The sequence below is a fragment of the Salvia hispanica genome, chromosome 4, assembly GCF_023119035.1.
Source record: "Salvia hispanica cultivar TCC Black 2014 chromosome 4, UniMelb_Shisp_WGS_1.0, whole genome shotgun sequence".
Lineage (NCBI taxonomy): Eukaryota > Viridiplantae > Streptophyta > Magnoliopsida > Lamiales > Lamiaceae > Salvia > Salvia hispanica.
In genome coordinates, this window is record NC_062968.1 from 16,250,086 (window position 1) to 16,271,746 (window position 21,661).

General features: G+C 34.4%; 2 protein-coding genes across 2 annotated transcripts; both read right to left on the reverse strand.

Moving 5' to 3' along the window:
• Positions 1-3,702: 3,702 nt before the first annotated feature.
• LOC125220470 (WAT1-related protein At1g09380-like) lies at positions 3,703-11,594 on the reverse strand. Its single transcript, XM_048122641.1, is given in 7 exon segments — positions 3,703-3,811; positions 3,906-4,288; positions 4,363-4,606; positions 4,682-4,798; positions 4,876-4,938; positions 5,301-5,473; positions 11,523-11,594. Coding segments are annotated over 7 exon segments (1,161 nt in total).
• A 6,561-nt stretch (positions 11,595-18,155) lies between these two features.
• Positions 18,156-18,665, reverse strand: LOC125223503 (protein NIM1-INTERACTING 1-like). Its single transcript, XM_048126681.1, has one exon. The coding sequence runs from the start codon at positions 18,564-18,566 to the stop codon at positions 18,216-18,218; it is 351 nt and encodes a 116-aa protein (XP_047982638.1). The 5' UTR covers positions 18,567-18,665; the 3' UTR covers positions 18,156-18,215.
• Between the last annotated feature and the right edge of the window lie 2,996 nt (positions 18,666-21,661).

The following is a 21,661-nucleotide window of genomic DNA, read 5'->3' on the forward strand; positions in this document are numbered from 1 at the left end:
AAGAAAGACCACACAAAACAGTTGTTAGGAAAACAGAGAACATGATAAGATTGCACCATAAGGTGGAAAACACTTGGAGGATAATAGAACGAGTAAATATATTCACGCAATAAGGACAGAAAAGAGTGAAGACGGCTTCATAGCCATATAATAGAATGAAAGGTACGAATTTCCCATTAAACCCTTGTCTTTTGAGCATAATTTACGATATCTATTCATCTTTGATTTTCTTGATTAAGCCGTTGACTTATTGTTTTAACAGTTCATTAAATACCTTGGTCAAAACCCTTTAAATGAAACCCTAGCCTATGTTCTCGTTGCTTTTAAGTCCGCCTAGGTAGCGATCACCGTATTTATTATACCCTAAAATGTCGGGCTGTTACAAAGCTGGTTGAAAAAGTTAATGGAAATATGAGTGAGAAAAGGTTAGTGGAATATAGGGTCCGTTACCAAAAGTAGTAAAAATTAAATGAAAAGTTTATTGGTGGACGGATAGAAATGGCAAATAAAGAAGTTTATTGGTGGACGGAAGGAGTATCATTTTAGGGAAGAAAAAGGAGCTATTTGACATTCAAATTGTTTTTATTTTATAAATTAAGGACAAATTTCCTAATTAAAAATATTCAATTGTTTTATACTCTATTTCAGGAAGAAGAAGAAAAGGAGAAAGAGAGAAGATATTTATAATATTAGGTCCTTTTGTTTTGTGTATGCCCATAAATGCTTTCTAAGGCAAAATGTGAAAATGTGTTTTTAGAGGATATTTTGGGTGAAAATCAGCATCAGGTACTAAAAATATGATTCTTATGTAACAAAAATGCTATAAAAAATTCAGGGACTATTGGTGTTCATTTATGAAAGATTAGGTACAATTGATTTAGTCCACACTAAGATTTAGTATTTTGTTGATATATCATGGCTTATCGTGTATTACTAGTATTTACTAAATTCTACTCCCTTCATCCCACTTTAAGTGAACTATTTTCTTTTTTGGAATGTCTTACTCCTAAAAATAGAAACGTCCACTCCCTAATTTTTTTCTCTCTCTTAATTTATTCTCTCCACTTAACTCAAAACAAAACTATATAAAATCTCGTGCCAGAATAGAAATGCTCCACTTAGAGAGGGACGGAGTCCGTCCATGAAAACATTTTCTCATTCTCTCCATTTCAGTTCATCCTTAAAAAATAGTCCCATCCAAAATAGAAAGTTTCTCATAAATTGATACCCGCATTTTTTAACGTATTTATAACTTATATCCAACATTTATTAGGGCATCCACAGTGGGATGGACTATAGCCCGCCCTAAGCGACGCCCTATGCACCGCCACGTCAGCATTTTATCCTCCGCCACTTCCACCTGCAATGGGCGGACTATAGCCCGCCCTAAGCCACGCCAAGCATTTTACTTCTATTTTGTATTTATACAATTTATGCAAATATATCAAGAAAAATAAATAAATAAAAACAACACAATTAAGGCAAATCCTACATTTACTTAATTAAAAAAAAGTTACAAAATAAGAAATTAAAAAAAAGTTACAAACTAAGAAATTAAAAAAAAAAGTTACAAAAGAAATTATAAAAAAAGTGCACTAAATCCGATCTAGAGTAGTCCCAATCTGCGGCTGAGGCCATCGATCATCCGCTGGATGCCTTCGATTTGAGTCGGGTTGGTCGCCTGCATCAGGGCGTTGTGCGCGTCCAACAACGTCCTATAGTCAGAGGAGGCCACCAAATCGGTGTAGGCATGGGACGCAGCTGAAGTCTCGGTTGGGGTCGCGCTCGGAGTCGAGCTTGGGGCCGGGCTTGCGGCATGGTCAGGCGGCACCGCGGCGGATGTGGTCGCCTTGCCCTTGGCCATGGCAGCCTTGATGCCAAGGGGACGCCGGGATATCGGAGTGCCGGAACTCTCATCCTCGAACACCGGATTATTGAGGTCCATTGGAGACGCGCCGCTCTCGCTGCTTGTATAATCAGCGAAGGTGCGCTTCGACGCCCTCTTCTTCACCGCCGTCGATTGTGGAATCATACCACCAACGAACTTCTGCTTCTCCTTCAAGATCGTCTAGGACTGGTAGTGCTTGAACTCGCCGTACAATGATGTGTACGATCTCACCGCTTTGTCGCGCACATCCGACAGACTCTCGCCGCTGGCCTACTCCCTCTCGCACTTCTCGTACTCCCCCGCGAACAGATTGACTTGCTTCTTGATTTGATCCCAGTGCTTGCGTAGCTGCTCCCTATGGCGCATGTAGGCGTGGGGCGGCTTGGCCTCATTGTATTTTTCGGTGATGCGCTCCCAATATGCCGTAACCTTCTAGTTGTTGGCGAACATCGGATCCTCTGACACATCAATCCAACATCTTGTCAAGACGAAGAATTCGTACGCGGCGTAGTTCGTCCTTCCCGGGGCGAACTCTTCACACACCACCGTTTGCGGCAACTTCTGGGCTCGTGCCTTGGGCCACCTCTTCTTGGTGGCGGAGCCCGACACGGCGGTGGCGGCGGCAGCGGATGGAGCGGCGGCGGCGGCGGCAGTGGGTGTGCGGTTCGGAGAAGGCTGCATGTCTGACAGCCTGTACGAGTCCGTGCTGAACTCGTGATCGTACTGGGCGTTGGTGTCGAATGGCCAGTATTCGTCGGGTTCTGTACCCGGCCATCGTGCACCACAGAACATCGGACTATTCGGACTTGGGTATTCTCCGGGATTCATTTTGTTTGAAGTGTAGAATATGTAGTGTGAATTTGAGAGTGAAAGAAGTGAAAAATGAGTGAAAAGAGTGAGAATATATATAGGTTTTGAAAATTAAATAAAATTAAATTAAAAATCAAAAAAGCGTCGCATCGTGGCGGACGATGCGACGGACGATGAGCATCGTCCACATTTCGTCCGCGGACGATCGATCGGGCGCAGACGATGGTTAACTTATCATCCGCGATGCTGCAGTGACGGACGATGCATCGTCCGTCCCACTGTAGATGGCCTTAACCTCTTCTTTTTTTATTCTCCCCTACTTTACCTTCTTTTTTCCTTTCTCTAAAAAGGGAACAACTTTTTTAGGTCCACAAACTTTGCCAAAGTATTATTTTAGGTCCGTGAATTTTGAAAATATCATTTTAGGTCCGTCAACTACAAGTCATTATCATTTGAGGTACTTTGAACTTTTTCTGGATGAAAATGCACTTAAGGTCTTGAAAGGGCAATTTGGACAATTCTTTCGCCACTCATCTTGCGTCAAACACCTATAGTCCAACAAATTTTTTTACTACTATTTAATTCAATTACCATCCAAATTGAATTTAAATATTATTAAAATTTTCCGTAAAGAAATATGTGTTATTTTTTCAATTATTAGATGACCACTTATTTAGGGATAGTGAATTGGGACTTGATACTTTATTTTATTTTTTCAAGCTAAACTGCTTTTAAGAACTTACTTTAGGTGATTTGTGGATTATATTTAGTTTATTTGTTCTGAAATTAGAGTAGCTATTAATTTGGATTGTCATTCGGAGTATTAATTATATGAATTCAGAATGGAGATCAATTACCATCCAAATTGAATTTAAATGTAAAAATTTGCCGTTCAAAATTGTTGAATTCTAGGTCTGTGACACAAGATGAATGGAGAATATCGTACCAGTGGAGAATATCTGCTAAATGCATCCAGACTTTGCGAGAGTGATTCCATTTTCATGTCATATGTGCTCAGCCATCTCCTTCCGCGCTTCATAAACATCGGTCTCCATATTCTTGCCCCACAGCACTCCGTACAGTCCACAAATAATCAGCAAAGATCCAACAACTCTGCAAAAATCGGTTAGTTATAGACTTATAGTTAAAGACACGAATGTACCAAACATAATATTCCAGACTAAAATCGTAAATAAATTAGACTTACGTTCCAACGTAGATCTTTTCGTCAAGTACAACCATACTGACGATGGCTACCATCACAATTAGCAAAGGGCTAGACACAGATACGCATACAGGGCCTTTCCTGTCTATGCACCATGCCATTAGGCAAAATGCCACTGTTGAGCACATTACTCCATGCAAACATAATATTAGTACTTTGTAACTAAATGTAGATGATGATGAAATGAGAGAATGTTATTATTATACCGAGTAGATGGATGAGACGAGCCTAAGTTCGGAGTTAAGGGACCGAGCAGATAATTTAGGCTCCATGGCGAAGGCCACGGCCACACACTGGACGGTTGCCATTGCGCACATTATGGCCGTGCTTGAGTAGGGAACATTGTAGTTTTTGCTTACTTTTGCCTGCAATTTAATTATATTAGTGTTCTAGTTTTTTGAGTTGATAAAACAATAGACATTAAGATGAGATTGATTACTTGGATGATCAAGTAGACAGCCCAAGAAACAGCACTGAGAATGAAGAGAAAAGGGCCTAGAATTAAACTGGGATGGGTGTTGCTTGGAGCACTTCTCTCTGCAAATTTCCAGTGAATGGTGGATTCTCCATTGTTGACAACTGGTCCGGAGTAAAACGACAAAAACAGGGCTCCTCCTACGCACAACACCGTCCTCAGTATTTTTGCTTGCTCTCCCCTGGTCTTCACGCCTATCTTTTCCAGTCTGTCACATATAGGCATGTCAGTGGAACCTGAAACCAGAATGAATTTAGAGGGTTAGGGTTGGATAGATAATTACCGAAAGGCGACGGCCATGATAAAGGTGACCACGGGATGAATGTTGGTTAACGCGCATGCGATTGTTGGAGTTGAATTCTTGAGTCCCACGAAATATGTGATTTGATTCACTGTCACTCTGCACCATAAGATAAGCCCTATTTTCAGATGTTCAATTTTTTTTTAAAATATATATGAGCCTTGTTTTCCACTCACCCAGATATGGAGCATAAGAAGATCTGGAATAAGATACCTCGTGTCATTTTAGGGCGATTATTCCTGCAAAAATTGGCAGTCAAATTCACATTATAATATAACCGAAGAAAAAAGTTTTTGTTGAGTTAATATGTAAATCCAACATATGCTAAAAGTTAGTTATGAAAATTTAATCATAACTACTCAAAAAAATATTATTTATGTTAATTCTACATTACCTAATAAATATAGTACTACTAGTAATAAAATGAACAACCTTAATTTAATTATGTATGTATATGTAGGAGTGTATCTGGTTTGCGGACAGATATTCCATGAGCAACCTTAATTTATACATCGCCTGGTGTAGATCACGTGATACCTTTGCAATGTGTGTGCCTCACAGATATATGGATGGATAGATACATGGATGGATAGATTGATACCTATCTATGAAGTAAGCAAGAGGAAGAATAGAAAGCGTAGCGAAAAGTTGGCGATACGCGACTAGCACAAAAGGACTCATTCCGGTATTCATTGCCAATTTTGCTATGATATTCATACCAACATACCCTAACTGCACTATCACCATGCACGCGAATGCTGTCATATCTATTCCCTCAATATTATATGAGAGAAAATTAATAATATGTAAATATAGATGGTGAGGATGATGGTGTCGTGGTGAGTTAGAGAGAATGAGGAGATATATATAGTAGATTTGATTTAGAGAGAAATGATGGTTTTGTTTTTGTTGTGTAATGAAATATGCATGGGAGAGGGTAGTATCATTGTTAGGGGTGGGTCGATACGATATATCGTATCGAAAACGTTGTATCGTGTATCGTATCGAAAATATCGATATGAAAGAATTTCATATCGTTATCGTATCGAAAGTTTCGATATATCGAAATTATCGAACTTTCGATATAAAAAAATTTCATATCGTTATCGTATCGATATTTCGATATATCGTACCGAAATTCGATATATCGTTAAATATTGATATATATCGAAAATAAAATATCGATATATATCGAAAATATCGATATATCGAAAATTTTCGATATATATCGTATTTTCGATATAAAACGATATATCGCGATATAAGAAAATTCATATCGTTATCGTATCGAAAACTTACGATACGATATCGTATCGTATCGAAAATTACGATATATCGAAAATTCGATAATTTTTTGATATTTTTCAATACGATACGAGAGATATATCATTTTTTCGGTATTTTTCCCCAGCCCTAATCACTACATTTAGTTTCAAGTTGCGTAAAGCTCGACCCAATAGAAATTTAGTTTACGAAATTATAATAAATTCTTATTATATTTATTACTATGGTACATAATTATAATAATTAGATTACGATTTTCTTTATTAGTTTATAACATAATAATTGCAACAAGATTATTATAATTAATACTCCCCCGTCCCACTCTAAGTGGGGGTAATTACACCTTATATACAAAATGTTTCGTCAATGTTTCAATTGATTACAAAATGTTTTAAGGTAACAAATATCATACAAAAAGTTTGATTAGTGTTTCAAATTAGTACATTCCGTCTAAAAATCACTAACATCATTACTTTTTCTTATTTTTCATCCTTTTCGACTCTAAAATTAACTACAAATATTAGCTGAAAGTTAAATGTGAATTCATTGCTTGATAAAATGCCCATATGGCAATGCATAAGGTATTATTTAGAGAAATAATATCATGTTTTTTAGGCATAATTTTGGAGAAAAATAAGAAAAAATAATAGTGTTAGTGATTTTAGATGGAATGTACTAATTCGTAACACTAATTAAACTTTTTGTATGATATTTGTTAACTTAAAACATTTTATACTCAATTGAAACATTAGAGAAACATTTTGTATGTAAATTGTAATTACCCCACTCTAAGTGACATATTTTGATGTCTCATTCTAAATGATACATTTCTAAATATAGAAACATCACTTTCTACTTAATTCAATAATAATATCTAACAATTATAAACAATATACTAGTAATTTATTTATTACTAATATATTGTAATTATAGATTATAGTTATTTGTTACTCCCTCCGTCCCGCTTTAGCAGTCCCATTGACTTTTCTGCCCTCTTTTTGTAGAAATGATAAAAAATAGTTAAAGTGGAGAAATGGTAAAGTAAGAGAGACAATAATGTAGATAAGACTCTTCTCTATATTATTCTCTCTCTTAATTTACCATTTCTCCTCTTTAATTGTTTTTTATCATTTTTACAAAAAGAAGGCAGAAAAGTCAATGGGACTGCTAAAGCGGGACGAAGGGAGTATTATTTATTATTGGAATAAAGTATGATTCACAATATAAAATGCTTTAAGATTTTTATAAATAATTGTTATTATAGTTGTTTAAAATTAAAAAAAAAAACGTGTAAAAATAACTAACTAAACAAAGTGAGAAAAAATAGTGAATGTATTATTCTCTCCCTTACTTTACCATTTCTCCACTTTAACTTTTTATTACTTTTATAAAACGAGTGCGCAAAAGTGACCGGGACTCCTAATGGCGGACGGAGGGAGTAGCATATTTGAGCGCTCATTCGGTTTGTGCACATTTATTCGGTGTCATGTGTTGCCCAAGTGGGAGATTGTTAGAAATTTGGGATTCGACATGACTAATTTAATGTGTATGGCTATATTTCAGTTGCCCAATTAAAGTGATCTATTAAAGATTAAAGTTTGGGCTAAAGTGTATTTATTTGTTATGGAAATAAGTGTAGATACCATATAGGATTTTCTATTTGATGAGGGACCGAATAGAAAATAAAGGGGTTTATAGTTAATATAAATATAAGCAAAGGTTATGGTCCCTAGACGTAAGAAGAACATTCGATATCTCTGTATTCTCTCGGCAGACTATTGCGAAGAATGTCTCTGATCGTTTGGAAGATCCATAGTCGCTGCAAAGCAATTCTAACAATTCCACCGTTTAATTCTAGATGAATCAAGGTAGGTGAAGAGTTGGCCGGTACTTGTTTAGAAGCTAATGATGGTTAGCGAAAGCGTGTTCTTAAAAATAATGAAGAAAACTCTCGGTCCAGGAAATCCGCTAGACACTGGGTCTAGGAACTCAGAGAACCTTGAGCTACCTGTCGTCGGGCACACAATCACTTCCTTAACTCCCTCTTCAAAAACCCTCAACCCACTTTAGCTAGGAAAACTAGTACGTGGAAGTAGGGATCGAATCCACAGAGATGAATGCGCAAGTAAACATGTTCAAAGACTCGGGGACTATATTTTTTTGTTGGCTGCTGCCACGCAATTTTAGGGTTGAGCTTTAATTCCTAGACTTGGTAATTGAAATATGCTACTCTAACAACTAGATCTAGGCAGAAATTTAAAAACATGCATATTAAGGGAAATAGAGCGAGACAATTGCTAGATCGAACGAACAGTTTCCTAAATTTACCTAGACCTGAGAAAGCAACTGAATGTGGGGACCATTTTCTGAAAAGGTAGAGTACGATTGAAAAGCTGCAAAATAACTAACTAAAGGACTAACTAACAGCGACATCATCTTCTCCAACATTTATCATGAAACAACCAGTTAAAACAGAGCAAGAACGAAGATCAAAGCAAGTAGACGTAATTAAAAGCGACAAAATCGAAGAACAGTTAAAACTAAGGCAGATCTACGACTACTAGACGAGGTAAAACGAGAATACAGAATTTAAACAACTAAATGAAACACAAACAAGCAGATCCAACCACGGGACGCTTAATCCACTCCGGATCCAAGCCATCCACAACAACCAAACACCATTACCATCTCCGATCCTCACTGATCTACGTAGATTTAACCGATCAAAAACAGATTTCTTATAAAACAGCTTCAAACTCAGATCAACCAACAAAGATCAGCAAATCAAACCCAAAACAACACAATAAGATAAACCAAACATAAACAGTCATATCCATTGTAAAATACGAGATATCGAACGATAGAAACAACACCAAAGCCGAGCCTCGAACAACGAGGACTCGGCGAGTACCAAAAGTAGACAGAAAATTAAAGACGATGGTTTCTTCGCCTCCGTAGAGACGGTGTTGCACCCAAACTTCCGACGAAACGAGAACCCCCCTAAACTTTCCCCCAAGTGAGTGTGTAGAAAAAGTAGAAAAAAAACTAAGCTAAGAGCTGGAAAAAGTGATGATCAAGTATATTCTTCATGTAAATTGTGTGCTCCTTTTTTATAGCGGATAGAGCTTCTAGACTGTTCTTGTGATTCCTATTTTGCCCTCCAATCGATGCTCCTCAGTCTAGTGGCTCTTCATCCTTCTGCTCAATTTTCATTGCCAGCTTCCTTCACCAGGCGATCTCTGTAATCCTCCTGGGGCTGGCATTTTCTCTACACACCTGGCTCAAAAAGGTTTGTTAGACCTAGGAAATCGCAGAATTTATCCTTATAACCAATGCATGAAATTAGCCTTATCTGTAGGCTTCCGCTTTACAGTTTGTGCTCCCTCTCCGTTGTTCTTGTTTAATCATCGTAGAGAAGTTTATGTAATTGTTCACTCAATTATTCTAACATGTTATACTTCAGACAGAATGTATTCAATCTTATTATGTAATAGGAGTAGCATGCCAACTTCATACAAATAGATAGGGCTGGGTCGATACGATATATCGTATCAAAAATTTTGTTTCGTTATCATACCGAAATTTCGGCATACCGAAATTTCGGTATGGAAAAAAAACTATACCGTTACCGTTTCAAAATTTCGGTGTATCGTACGAAACTTCGGCATACTGTTCTGAACGGTATATCGATACTTCGTACGATATACTGAAATTTTATACCATTTCGAATACCTTTATACCAAAAATTATAATTTTAAAAGTGAAAAATAAAACCAAAATTAATATAATTTTTACATAATAAAATAAACATTGTCCACATCTTCATAATCAAAATATATATAATTAATTTATATGGATATATTTATGATTTAAACTTTTAATCTTAAAAATATAAATTATATTATTATTATTATTATTATTGTTGTTGTTGTTGTTGTTGTTGTTGTTGTTATTATTATTATTATTATTATTATTATTATTATCATCATCATCATCATCGGTATAAATGGTATAAACGATATGTATCGATAACTCGATACGTATTGATTTTCGATATATTTCGGTATACCGATAATATCGATATATACCGTCTATTCGATATAAAACAGCATATCGCGGTATAAGAAAATTCATATCGTTATCATACCGAAAACTTTCGATACGGTATTGTATCGTACCGAAAGTTTCGGTATACCGAAAATTTGATATATGTCGTCTGTCGATATTTTTCAATACGATACGATCGATATACTGTTTTTTCAATATATTTACCCAGCCCTACATGCAAAAATAGTAATAGAGAATATCAAGTGTAATTTTTATTTGAGTCTACTATATATGTCATTATGTTTTACCCATAATGTCTTCCTTCCGTAGTCATCAAATAAAATATCTTCATAAATATTATGGACATAATATTATCACACTCGAAACAAACAAATATTTTGAATCTTATATCTTATAGTATTGTTAAATACGGAGTACTCGCAAAAAACAACCACATATGAACACATATACAATTAAGAATCCTTATAAAAGTACTTGTAATTTGGTGTAGATAATTTAAGTTAAGAGGATTTTGTGAGAAATAATTTAATTTAAATCCAATTACCTACACTATTCTATTTTATTACAATCTCTCATATTTTATATTTTCTCAATAAACCCTCTAGATATTATCTTGTTAAATTCAAACTATTGACTTCTGAGGGAGTAATAATTGCAGGTTCCCAATAAAAAAAATGGGACCATGTACTATTCTTCCTCTTCCAAAAAGATGTGGCTGTGAGAAATAATGTGTGAGAATTATTTCTATTTGGCTTTATTCGAAACTCGGTTAACATATCAATGTTAACATGTGTGGTTAAAAATTAGGAGAATAGGTGATATAAGGATGTATTCATATCCTTTTTCTATATATTGTTCAAACATTTAATTGAATTTCAGTTCTATAATTTTGTCATTTAACGATTAGATTAATGACACGTGTTATTTAATAATACACATTTTCATTCTAATAATGTACACCGACTAATAATGTAACATTATAATCTAATAATGTAGATTTTCATTCTAATAATGTACACCGACTAATAATGCAATATTATAGTCTAATAATCTATTGATCACAACATTATAGTCTAGAACTTGCTCCTAGTTTTGCCTAAGTTTACATAGTGTTTAAGTTGATTTAGGAGGATGATTGACCATCTTTTCTCAAACTCAATTTTCTGGCGATCCTGAAGTCCGATCAGGGCGTTCTACACACCATTCTCTTCGTCTTGAAAAGATCTTCAAGATGGTATAAGAATTACATCAATCAGAGTTCTATGGAGAGAGTTATGTCCGTTCTACCAAAGTCGCGCAAAGCTGCCAGCTGCAGTCTAGGCGGAAATTTGAAGAAGGAAAGAAGATATTACCTTGTGAAGCCAAATCTTTTCCTTCTACTATGGGGAACGAAAATTACATCTTTCCTAATGCTTGGAGGAAACTTATTACCAAATTTAAATCCTTCTCAAGCCTATATATACCCTATAACCTTATTCATAAAATAAAACCCTTCCATAGCCCCCAAAAGGGGAGCCTTCATGGCTCCCCCTCCATCCTCCATTCTCCAACCCTAATTCCTCCATCCATCATTCCATCACCATTCTTGGAGATTGAAGCAAGGCAAGAGGAGCATGGAGACTTCAAGATTCATCCTTGGGTTTTGTTTGTTTATTTCATGTCTCATACTTTAATTATTGTTAAAGTTCGTCTGTCTATGGATTGCTAAACAATAGAATTTTGAGGTTTGATAGTATTTGACTTTTATGTAGTTCTTTTTATGTTTAATGTTCAGAACTCGTTTCCACTTGATATTTCTTGAACTTTTGTTCGACCAATTGGCCGTTACCTTAATTATTGTCAATCTTTGATCGGGGATAGCTTTGATTGGTTTATCTTATATGTGTTGGAACATATATACTAAAAAACATTTTTCGAGTTTATTTTGAATTTGATAAATTGCTTGTATATTGTAAACACTCTTCATTTAATGAGAATAATAAATGTTTTCTTCATACTGTGTATTTTACTTTAATGGGTATTGACCGTATTTAACTATATATTAAATTATATAATTAAAGCGCCGGAAAGTAAAATCAGTCTAAGTCTTCTACATTGAAGGTTGGGTCGTGGAACAGGTCATCACAGTAGGTGACCCAATCGGTACCTTGTAGAAGTAAAACTTTTTCACAACCTAGATAGGCTTTGGCTACCTATCGTGAAAGGTTGCAGTGTCCATCCGAAAGTCGTCTTTACCTTGAGAATGACTAGTGACACTGGTGTGGTATAGCATTGAATGGATCTAAAGTATAGACACATCTTTGTTGCTATCTACTGTAAGACGATGTCTTGGAGATTTAATATTTCCTAATCTTTGTAATAATATAGGACCACGTTATTTAATCATACGCTGTTTTGACTTATCAATAGGTGCGGGTTTTTCACAACCCAATATTCCTGATATCTTGGATAGTGGTAATTAATAACTAGTATGGTGTCAGTTTTATTATTACATTGAATCGTGTGCCTGCGTGGTTTGACTATATCCCCAAGAGATGTTCGAGAGAAGTTCTATTATTTGGAAACCCGGCCGGTTTGGATTTAATCCAAGAATAAATAGAAAAGGAAAAGTATATTTTGATATACATCTCGTACTAGACAAACTCTTTGAAATAAAAAGATATTAATTAATTTAAAGTCTATAGCAGACTACAAATTAATTAATGGATATAGAAAGTCTTAGACACGGGAAATAATATATTAAAGAGGTTAACCCGGATTGCTTGTAATCAAGGATTGGATGGGCGGTCAGTATTTCTTCGATAGTGGCACAAGAAATATTCCATTGGCCTTATATTAAATTATGGGTTATAATTTAATTAGTAAAGAAGGTCCAATGGGGAGGCCCAATCCAAGCCCCATAGATTCCTAACCTAGCCCACACAAAACTCTATATAAAGGGATGAAGGAAGCATGACAAAAATAACATCATAAGAGTGAAACCCTAGCCTCCACACATCTAATTTTCAGCCCCCTCTCTCTATAGGGAAGTCGAAAATTGCACCTTGTGTGTTCTTGGCATTCTTGTCTTCTCCTTCGAGATCCCTACATTTCTAAGAGATTCCTCACACGAGGAATTTAGATCTAGAGTTGGGTCATAGGTTAGAAGATCCTTGGTCTTGCAATCACATTGAAGAATCAAGATCTACACGTGGAGAAGTAGCAAGCCACTTCGATTCTTTGGAGAATCATAATTGTAAGTATTCAACATCATAATTTAATTCTAAATTATGTGATTAATTGCGCAATAATATGTCTCTACATGTTCAAGCATGAAATTGAATCGATCCACATAATCACCTAAATAGATTCTTTTATGGATTTATTTATTTTTGCAATTTCCGTTGCGTTATTCCCCAACAATATGTTCATACAATAATTGTGACATGAGTATTGATGCATGATAGGGATAAATCGTGGTAAAACTTGAGTCGGATGAACGTAGAACTAATTAGAATAACTAAAGAGTTAGTGAAATCATTATCCTTGAAATTCCTCTATTTGCCTAATTCTATCTTCTTTGCTTTTATTGTTTTACTTTATCTCTAGTTTTATATATTTTAATCTCAAATCTATGTTTCTCTAGATAGTATTTGACGCTTAGTACATAATAGCCAGTTGCAATTATATTCCCCGTGTTCGATATCCCGGTACTGACCTTTAGCTATACTAGATCTACCCTGTATGCTTGCAGGTATTTTTAGTGCTAATAAAAAGTGCATCAATTTTTGGCGCCGTTGCCGGGGAAGAAAATTCACTTTGGACTGATATCTTCAAACGGACAATTTTACTACTTTGGATTTTACTGCTTTCAATCTTTATTTTTATTTTTTATTTTTTTATTTTTTATTTTTTTTATTATTTTTTGTTTTTATTTTTACTTTTTTTTTCTTTTTTTTTTCTTTTTTTTTTAGTTTCTGCAGGTTGTGCAGATTTGCGTATCTTGTGGAGAAAATAAGATGGTGGAGCCTACCTACCACGATCTTATCGTCGCCCTCCGAAAGGAGGTGGAAGAGATGCGAGAAGAGAGAGCTCGGGCAAAAGCTGAAAAAGAAAAACGTGCAAGGGAGGTAATTCTAGTCTTGAATATGTTTAGTCATGGTAACATTGTGGACATTCCCGCAGGTCCGCAGATAGAGGCCAACAACTTCAAGTTGGGGATACCCTTAATCAATAGGGTTGAACAAAATGCCTTCGCAGGAAGAGACACCGAGGACGCAAATCGACATCTCACTAAGTTCGTGGAAATAGCTAATACAATCAAGATCAATGGTGTTGATGATGATATTGTGAGGGTAAGACTTTTTCCCTTTTCCTTAACTGATGCTGCTAAAGAATGGTATGATTGTCTGCCTGCAGATAAAACCACAAATTGGAAGGATCTAGTGGTCCTCTTCCTCGACAAGTACTACCCGCCTGGCACTATCCTAAAGCTTAAGTGTGAGATCTTTCAATTCATGCAAGGATCCGATGAGCCTCTATATGAAGCTCTCGCATGTTTCAAAGCTCTTCTCCACAAATGCCCGAACCATGGTTTTGGAATAGACCATCAGCTTAGAATCCATTATAATGGGTTTAACGAAAAAATCTCTAGTTTGTTGGATTCAGGGGCGAATGGGGGATTCTTGAGGAAAGGAGGAGTTGCTGCTATGGAGGTGATAGAGGAATTAGCTACCAACAGTGGGGGTTGGTCCAGAGAGAAGCACAAAGCTGAAAGGCTAGATGCAGTGAACAGACCATGCGGGAATGAGACATTTCAAGAATTGGCATCCATCAGAGCAAGACTTGAAAAATTAGAAGCTCCGGGCAAATAGCGGAATGTCATCAAAGATGTCAAATATGTCCAAAATGGGGGTGATCCCAACAGGCTTTATAATAATAATTATCGTCCTAATCAGGGGGGTGGTAATTTTAATAATTATAATGGAAATCACCCACATCCACATGTCTCTCATGCTAATAATCTTAATTTTGTCCAATCACCTGCAGGGTTCAATGTGAGCAAAGAAAAAGGAGTGGAGCCACCTACCAAGGAAGACAAATATGAGGCCGGCATCCAAAAGATCTTAGAGCTAATGCTTGAGGATAGAAAGAAAAACGAGACCAAGATGAGAGTTGTAGAGGAAAGACTGACCAAGCTTGAAAGTTGAGTAAATAGAAAAAATTATTTTAATATAATAATAACTAATGTTCATGTCATTAACAAGAAATGCTTGTGGTGGAGTGGTAATGGTCTTGGTCCAAGAGGTTATGAGTTTGACCCCCACCAAAAGCACTTATTTTACAAAAAATTTAAACAATGAAGAAAACTGGTTTCCGGTTCCCGGATAGACCGGTTCGACCGGCCGGTTTCGGCGGTTCGCAGAGGCCCAACATGCTGGCGGCTTTACAGAGAGAACCGGATCGGATCACTCATCGGTTCGCGGCTGAACCGGTCGAAGCCGCCGGTTCGGTCCGCCCTGGTGATAAATGATTAAAGAATTGATGTAATAAAAATCTACTTAATGTGCACAACAACATATATTCATCACATGCTCTACAAGAATACGGAAAAAACGAAAATTGGTAAAATTTAAAGGTATATTAATATTGTTGCTTACTTACTTTTTACACTAATTTAGTGAGGAAATTTAAACTTAGCCTTGCTGATGCAATTGCGGTGTTGGCATTACTTTGTAGAGAAAATAATCAAGTATTATCTCTTTTTCTCTCATAGAAACTATATAAATTTACTAGTATATTTTATGTACTACATATGGGTGTATTAGAAATTATTGTTATGTCAATAGTATAAAAATGATTATTCAAATTGATTTTTTCACTAACGTAGGTCATTTATTTCTCTATGTATATAATATATTATCTTGAGAGGTGTCGAGCACCTGATACGCCTAACTTGTTATATATATCGTGAATGTTGGAATTACGTCTTAGTCATAAACTAAAACTTGTTACGCCACGAGGCTTCCCTTTTTTTCTTTTTGTTGTTACGCTACATCGCCGCTTGAAGACGATATATATGCAGTTGATATGTATTTAAATGTTGCACGCAATTTGAAATAAATGATAGGCAACTAAACAGTATCAGGATCAGGATGGCTATAATCCATATTCATTTATAAAAAATTATAAAAAAATAATCCATATTCATTAATATGAACCATATTCATTTCATAGAAATAATTCACATTCATTTATTAAAAAATATTTCTTTTTTTTCTCATTTTTCTTTTTCTTTATTATTTGTGGACTTCATTATTCACTATATAATTTCAACTACTTTTTTTCCTTCTCTCTTATTTTACCAATTAAATATTAAAACTCGTGTTATCAATAAATAATCTACTTTTATGAGAGGAGGAAGTTTGAAATAATGTATTTATATTGGAATAATTGTTGAGTTTATAAGTTAAAAGAGAAAAACAAATCCAAAAAAGAGAGAAAAACCGAAGATATATGAAATTTTGAAAACTTATATCTTGGTAATAACAAAGCATAATTGGATTGATTTTGTAAATTGAATGTTTGTAATAAAAGTTATATGTTGGTAATAACAAACCATAATCGGATTGCTTTTGTAAATTGAATGTTTCTAATAAAATTTATATGTTGGTAATACGAACCGTAATCGGAGGTAGCATTAAGATCCAGAGTGAACTACATAATTTTACCTGATCTTTTATGAATGAACACCAATAGTTCCTGATTTTTTAACAATAGATACCAAGCATTTGATTTTTTAGCCATGGAGGGTATTTATGGAATCAACTAAATAAAATCAAAAATATAATTTTCTTTTTCTTCCTTTCTTCCTTTCTTTTTTCTTTTTTCTTCCTCAATTCTGTTTCCTCTTCTTTCTTTTTTCTTTTTTCTTTGTTTTATCTATCTTTTTAATGTTTTATGCATAAACCTAATTGGTATTCTAAATTAAAGATAAAATACTTAATTAAATTAATTGTTCAAACAATTAAATCAATTGTATCATTTTAGCACATAATCCCGTGCTAGAAATTTTTCTAAAAAAGGAAAGTGAGACATTTATATAAAATCCTGTTCCGGAGTAGAAATGCTCCACTTAGAGAGGGACGAAGTCCGTCCATGAAAAATTTGTCTCATCTTTCCATTTCGGTTCATCCTCAAAAAATAGTCTCATCCAAAAATAGAAAGTTTCTCATAAATTGTTACCCGTATTTTTTAACATATTTATAACTTATACCTAACATTTATTAACCTCTTCTTTTTTTCTCCCCTACTTTACCTTTTTTTTCCTTTCTCTAAATACTTTACCAAGTATGTTTTTTTCATTTTTATTTTATCAAATTCTCATTAAAACATATGTCGTCGAAGCATGTGACTATTTTTAGTGAACAGAAAAATAGTTTTTTTATATTATATATTTAATTTATACTCTCTCCGTCCCGCTTTAGCAGTTCCATTGATTTTTTTGCACTCTTTTTGTAAAAATGATAAAAAAATAGTTAAAGTGGAGAAATGGTAAAGTAAGAGAAACAATAATGTAGATAAGACTTTTCTCTATATTATTCTCTCTCTTAATTTACCATTTCTCCTCTTTAAGTATTTTTTATCATTTTTACAAAAAGAGGGCAGAAAAATCAATGGGACTGCTAAAGCGGGACGGAGGAAGTATTATATATTTAAGTACTAACTAATAATATAAGTAGCATATTTTTTATCTAAATCAACTAATCATTTGTTTTTAATTATATATGTTCGCTATAACATAATGAACATATAAAAATGTCTTTGTTTTGACATCTATAACATAAGTTGTTGATATAGTTGTGAGTTATCATCAACCTAATAGGATCATGTTTTTAAAATTTATATTATAGTCACTAATTATTTATGAGATTTAATATATTTTGTGATATATTATTAATTATCTATATCTTATGCTACTAAATTTAAAATATTTTGTATATATTATATATTTGTGTTACGATTTGACTAGTGGTTCAATCAATCTGATCAGTTGAACAACGAACCAATAGCTTTATCGGTTCGCTCAACCAGCTGGTTTTTAAAACAATATACAATTCAATAATGAGTGGAGAAAGATAACTTTCATTGAGAACATGGGCAAGCAAAATAAGTACTCTACTCCCTACAAAGAGAGATTGAGGTCCAACTCCAATCCTTTTTTCTCACCACTCTCGCGTTTCTCTCCCTCCTTAGAAGTGCCTTCCTTCTCCACCACCGGCGCCGGCGCCTCCACGAAATCTTCAAGCATGAATGTCGGATTCCACGGTGTCGATTGAGGTTTATCTGCGGTGGTGGCTTTTTCTTTCTTCTCCGACGTACCGGCCAGCTGCTCCCGCACTTCTCGGGTGCTCTTAATCAATGCGAAGAAATTCTCCATCTTCGCTTCTTCATCTTCATCTTCATCTTCGTTTTCACTGGGAGCAACATGAGCAGTACTTTCCTCCATTTTTCTTTTCTTCTTTTCACCGTTCATGATTGAAATGGGGAGAGAGAAAAGAGAGAGGGGTTAGGCCTGAAATTAGTTGCTTAAATTAGAAACTTAAATAGATTGGAAAATTTATTGCTTAAAGAGTGGGTGTACTCTCCATATCCTTTGGATTTGGATACTGCCATTTTATACATCGTCATCGTCTATTATTGGACCAACCTTTTTATCTTCGAAATTAACAAAATTAAAAATATATTCATTTTTATGAAAAATACAAAAAGAAAAGACAATTATAGAGAGAATACATTTTATATATGGTAGTAGTATTTGATAGACACAATTTATTCACCAAGATTTTCTGAAGATAGTAAAGTTTTATGAAAATTAGTTTGAAGTATGGAGAAGAACATTTTTTTGGTAAATACTATAGTTCCAATGCACAATGTACCGTAGATATCTGGGATAACTATTAACTATGGCATAACCTGTTTATTAGTAATTTATTTATATTAATTTATAGTTGATGAGTTAGCCTCACCGTTCTCCTCCGCATAAAAAACAGAAAATGAATAAATAAAAGCAAATTTATAAATTAAGGAGACTAATTAACTTTTTTATGTAGTATTCAGACGTCTACTCGCCTTAATTTGTTAATTTATTCTGTAACACCTAACGCAGATTAAGAGTTCGAATTAAATAACTTCCCTTAATTTGTTAATTTATTCTGTAACACCTAACGCAGATTAAGAGTTCGAATTAAATAACTTCATATATACAAATAGGGTCCTATTCTAATGCTTTTAGCACCCTAATCTAAAATCAAGACTAAATTTCCACCCTTTGATTTAAAAATGAGTGGATGAGATTAAAGCCCACAAAATCTCAATAAATAGTAGACAAAATATCAACAAAAGGGTAATATCGTCATTATGTTATCATATGATAATTTTCATGAGTGTTTTTTTATATCAACATTGTGTATTACAAATATCAACAATATGACATTGGAATATCAACACATTTTTATTGAGATTGGACATGCATAATTGAGATTTTGCCTACAATATATTGAGATTTTTTGTTGCATTTGTTGAAAATAGTCTGCTTATCAACATGTACGAAAATTGAAATATAATTTATCAAATTTCATCACCCGAACATCGTCGGAACATATGCAATTGAGATCTCGTTGGAATCCTTATTAAATTATCTTTAATTTGATATATTTTTTGCTAAAAATAATTTAAATTGAGAGAGTTACGTAAATTTAAAGATTTGAGATGATTTTGAAGAGAGAAAAGTAGTTAGTTATAATTACTACATATAGGATTTGATATTAATACCCTTTTTATTTAATTAATAATTATTTAAATTTAAAATATATTACACTTAGCATTATATTAACCACAAAATTTTCTAATTTAATAATTAAAAATTGATCTCAGTTTGGGATTGCTAATTAGTTAGCAATTGATTACATCCCAATACAAATAAATAAAAGAATAATCGATTTGTTAGGGGAGTGTTGAAAGGAATCTGATTACGTCAGCAGTGAGGAAAGGCTGCAACGCAATTGACAGTGATATGATGACTTAATGATATGCAGCCATATAAATAGATGGTCAATGTTTTCACTCCTAACATGGACAATGAAATTATTTGGTCTGCCAGATGGACTAAGGGCATCTATATAATGAATGCCCTAACGAGAGCTCTAGTGGTTGTCATGTTAACATGCCTTATTTTTCTGCAATGATGGAATCCTAGTGCATGTCCTATTTCTTATTCACTTTTCATTTCAATTTTAAATCATTATTTTTTTAATTTATTTTTAATTACTATAAATTATCAAAATATATTATTTCAAACACCACAAATGCAAAAAAAAAAAAACTACATTACTTAATATAAAAGTGGAACTACATCATACTTAGATTAAAAAAAAACTACATTAAAACTAAAATACTAAAAAAATTCCTCCTCCAAACATCGGCATATCGTCGTCGACATTATTCGGGCTCGGGTATTGACTCGGATCCATTGTTGAAAGTGTGGATATTGAGAGAATATAGAAGAGAAAGTGAAAGGTTTGGTGTGTGAAAAGTGAAGAAAATGGAGTATTTATAGTGGTTTAAATTAGGATTAAATAATTTTAAAAAAAAAAAAATATGGCTCGGGCTCGGGCGCGCCTCTGCAATGGGCGCCCGAGCTCACGCCCGATCGATCGGGCTCAGGATCGGGCGCGACCGAACTATCGGTCGCGCATGGGCGTGACCAAGGGCTGCAATGGATGCCCGACCACGCCCGAGCCCGATCTCGGCCGATCGGACGCGCGATCGGACATCCATTGTGGATGCTCTAAGACCCAAAAGCTGAAGGATAGATATCTACCTAATTTGTTTTTCTAAATAATTATAATTGTAATTGTGAATAATGTTACAAAATATTACTTCATTTATCCTTTTTTAAATGGTTTATATTCTTTCATGTTTAAAAGTGTTATAACTTACTCCCTCCCTCTGTCCTAAGATAAGTGACTCATATTCCTTTCTGGGACGTCCCAAGATAAGTGACTCATTTCCTTTTTTGGTACTCTCTCTTACTTTTTCTCTCTACTCTATTAACTCTCTTACTTTATTCACTTTCCACTTTATTAACAAAACCTCATTTCCTTAAATCCCGTACCGAAAAGTTTGTGGTCACCTATATTAGGACGGAGGGAGTATAAAAGTATTTATAATATTGTTTTATAATACTCCCTCCTCTCCTTAAAAATTGACCGTATTTATCATTTTGGGATGTCCCTTAAAAATAGACTAATTTTATTTATCTCCACTAAAAATATTTTGATTACTTTTTTCTTTCTATTGTTCTTACTTTACCAATTGTGCGTTAAAATTCGTGTCGTTTCAAATATTAACTACTCCCTCCGTCCATCTGTAGCTGAGTCGTATTCCTTTTTGGGTTGTCTCACTGTAGCTGAGTCGTTTCCTTTTTTTGGCAAAAAGCAACAACTTGTCTTCTCTCTTACTTTACTCTTTCTTACTTTATTCGCTCTTCATCTCTCTATATTTTTCCTTTCCTACTTTATTATTCATTTACTTAATTCATTTAACACCACTTTTCTTAAATCTCATGCT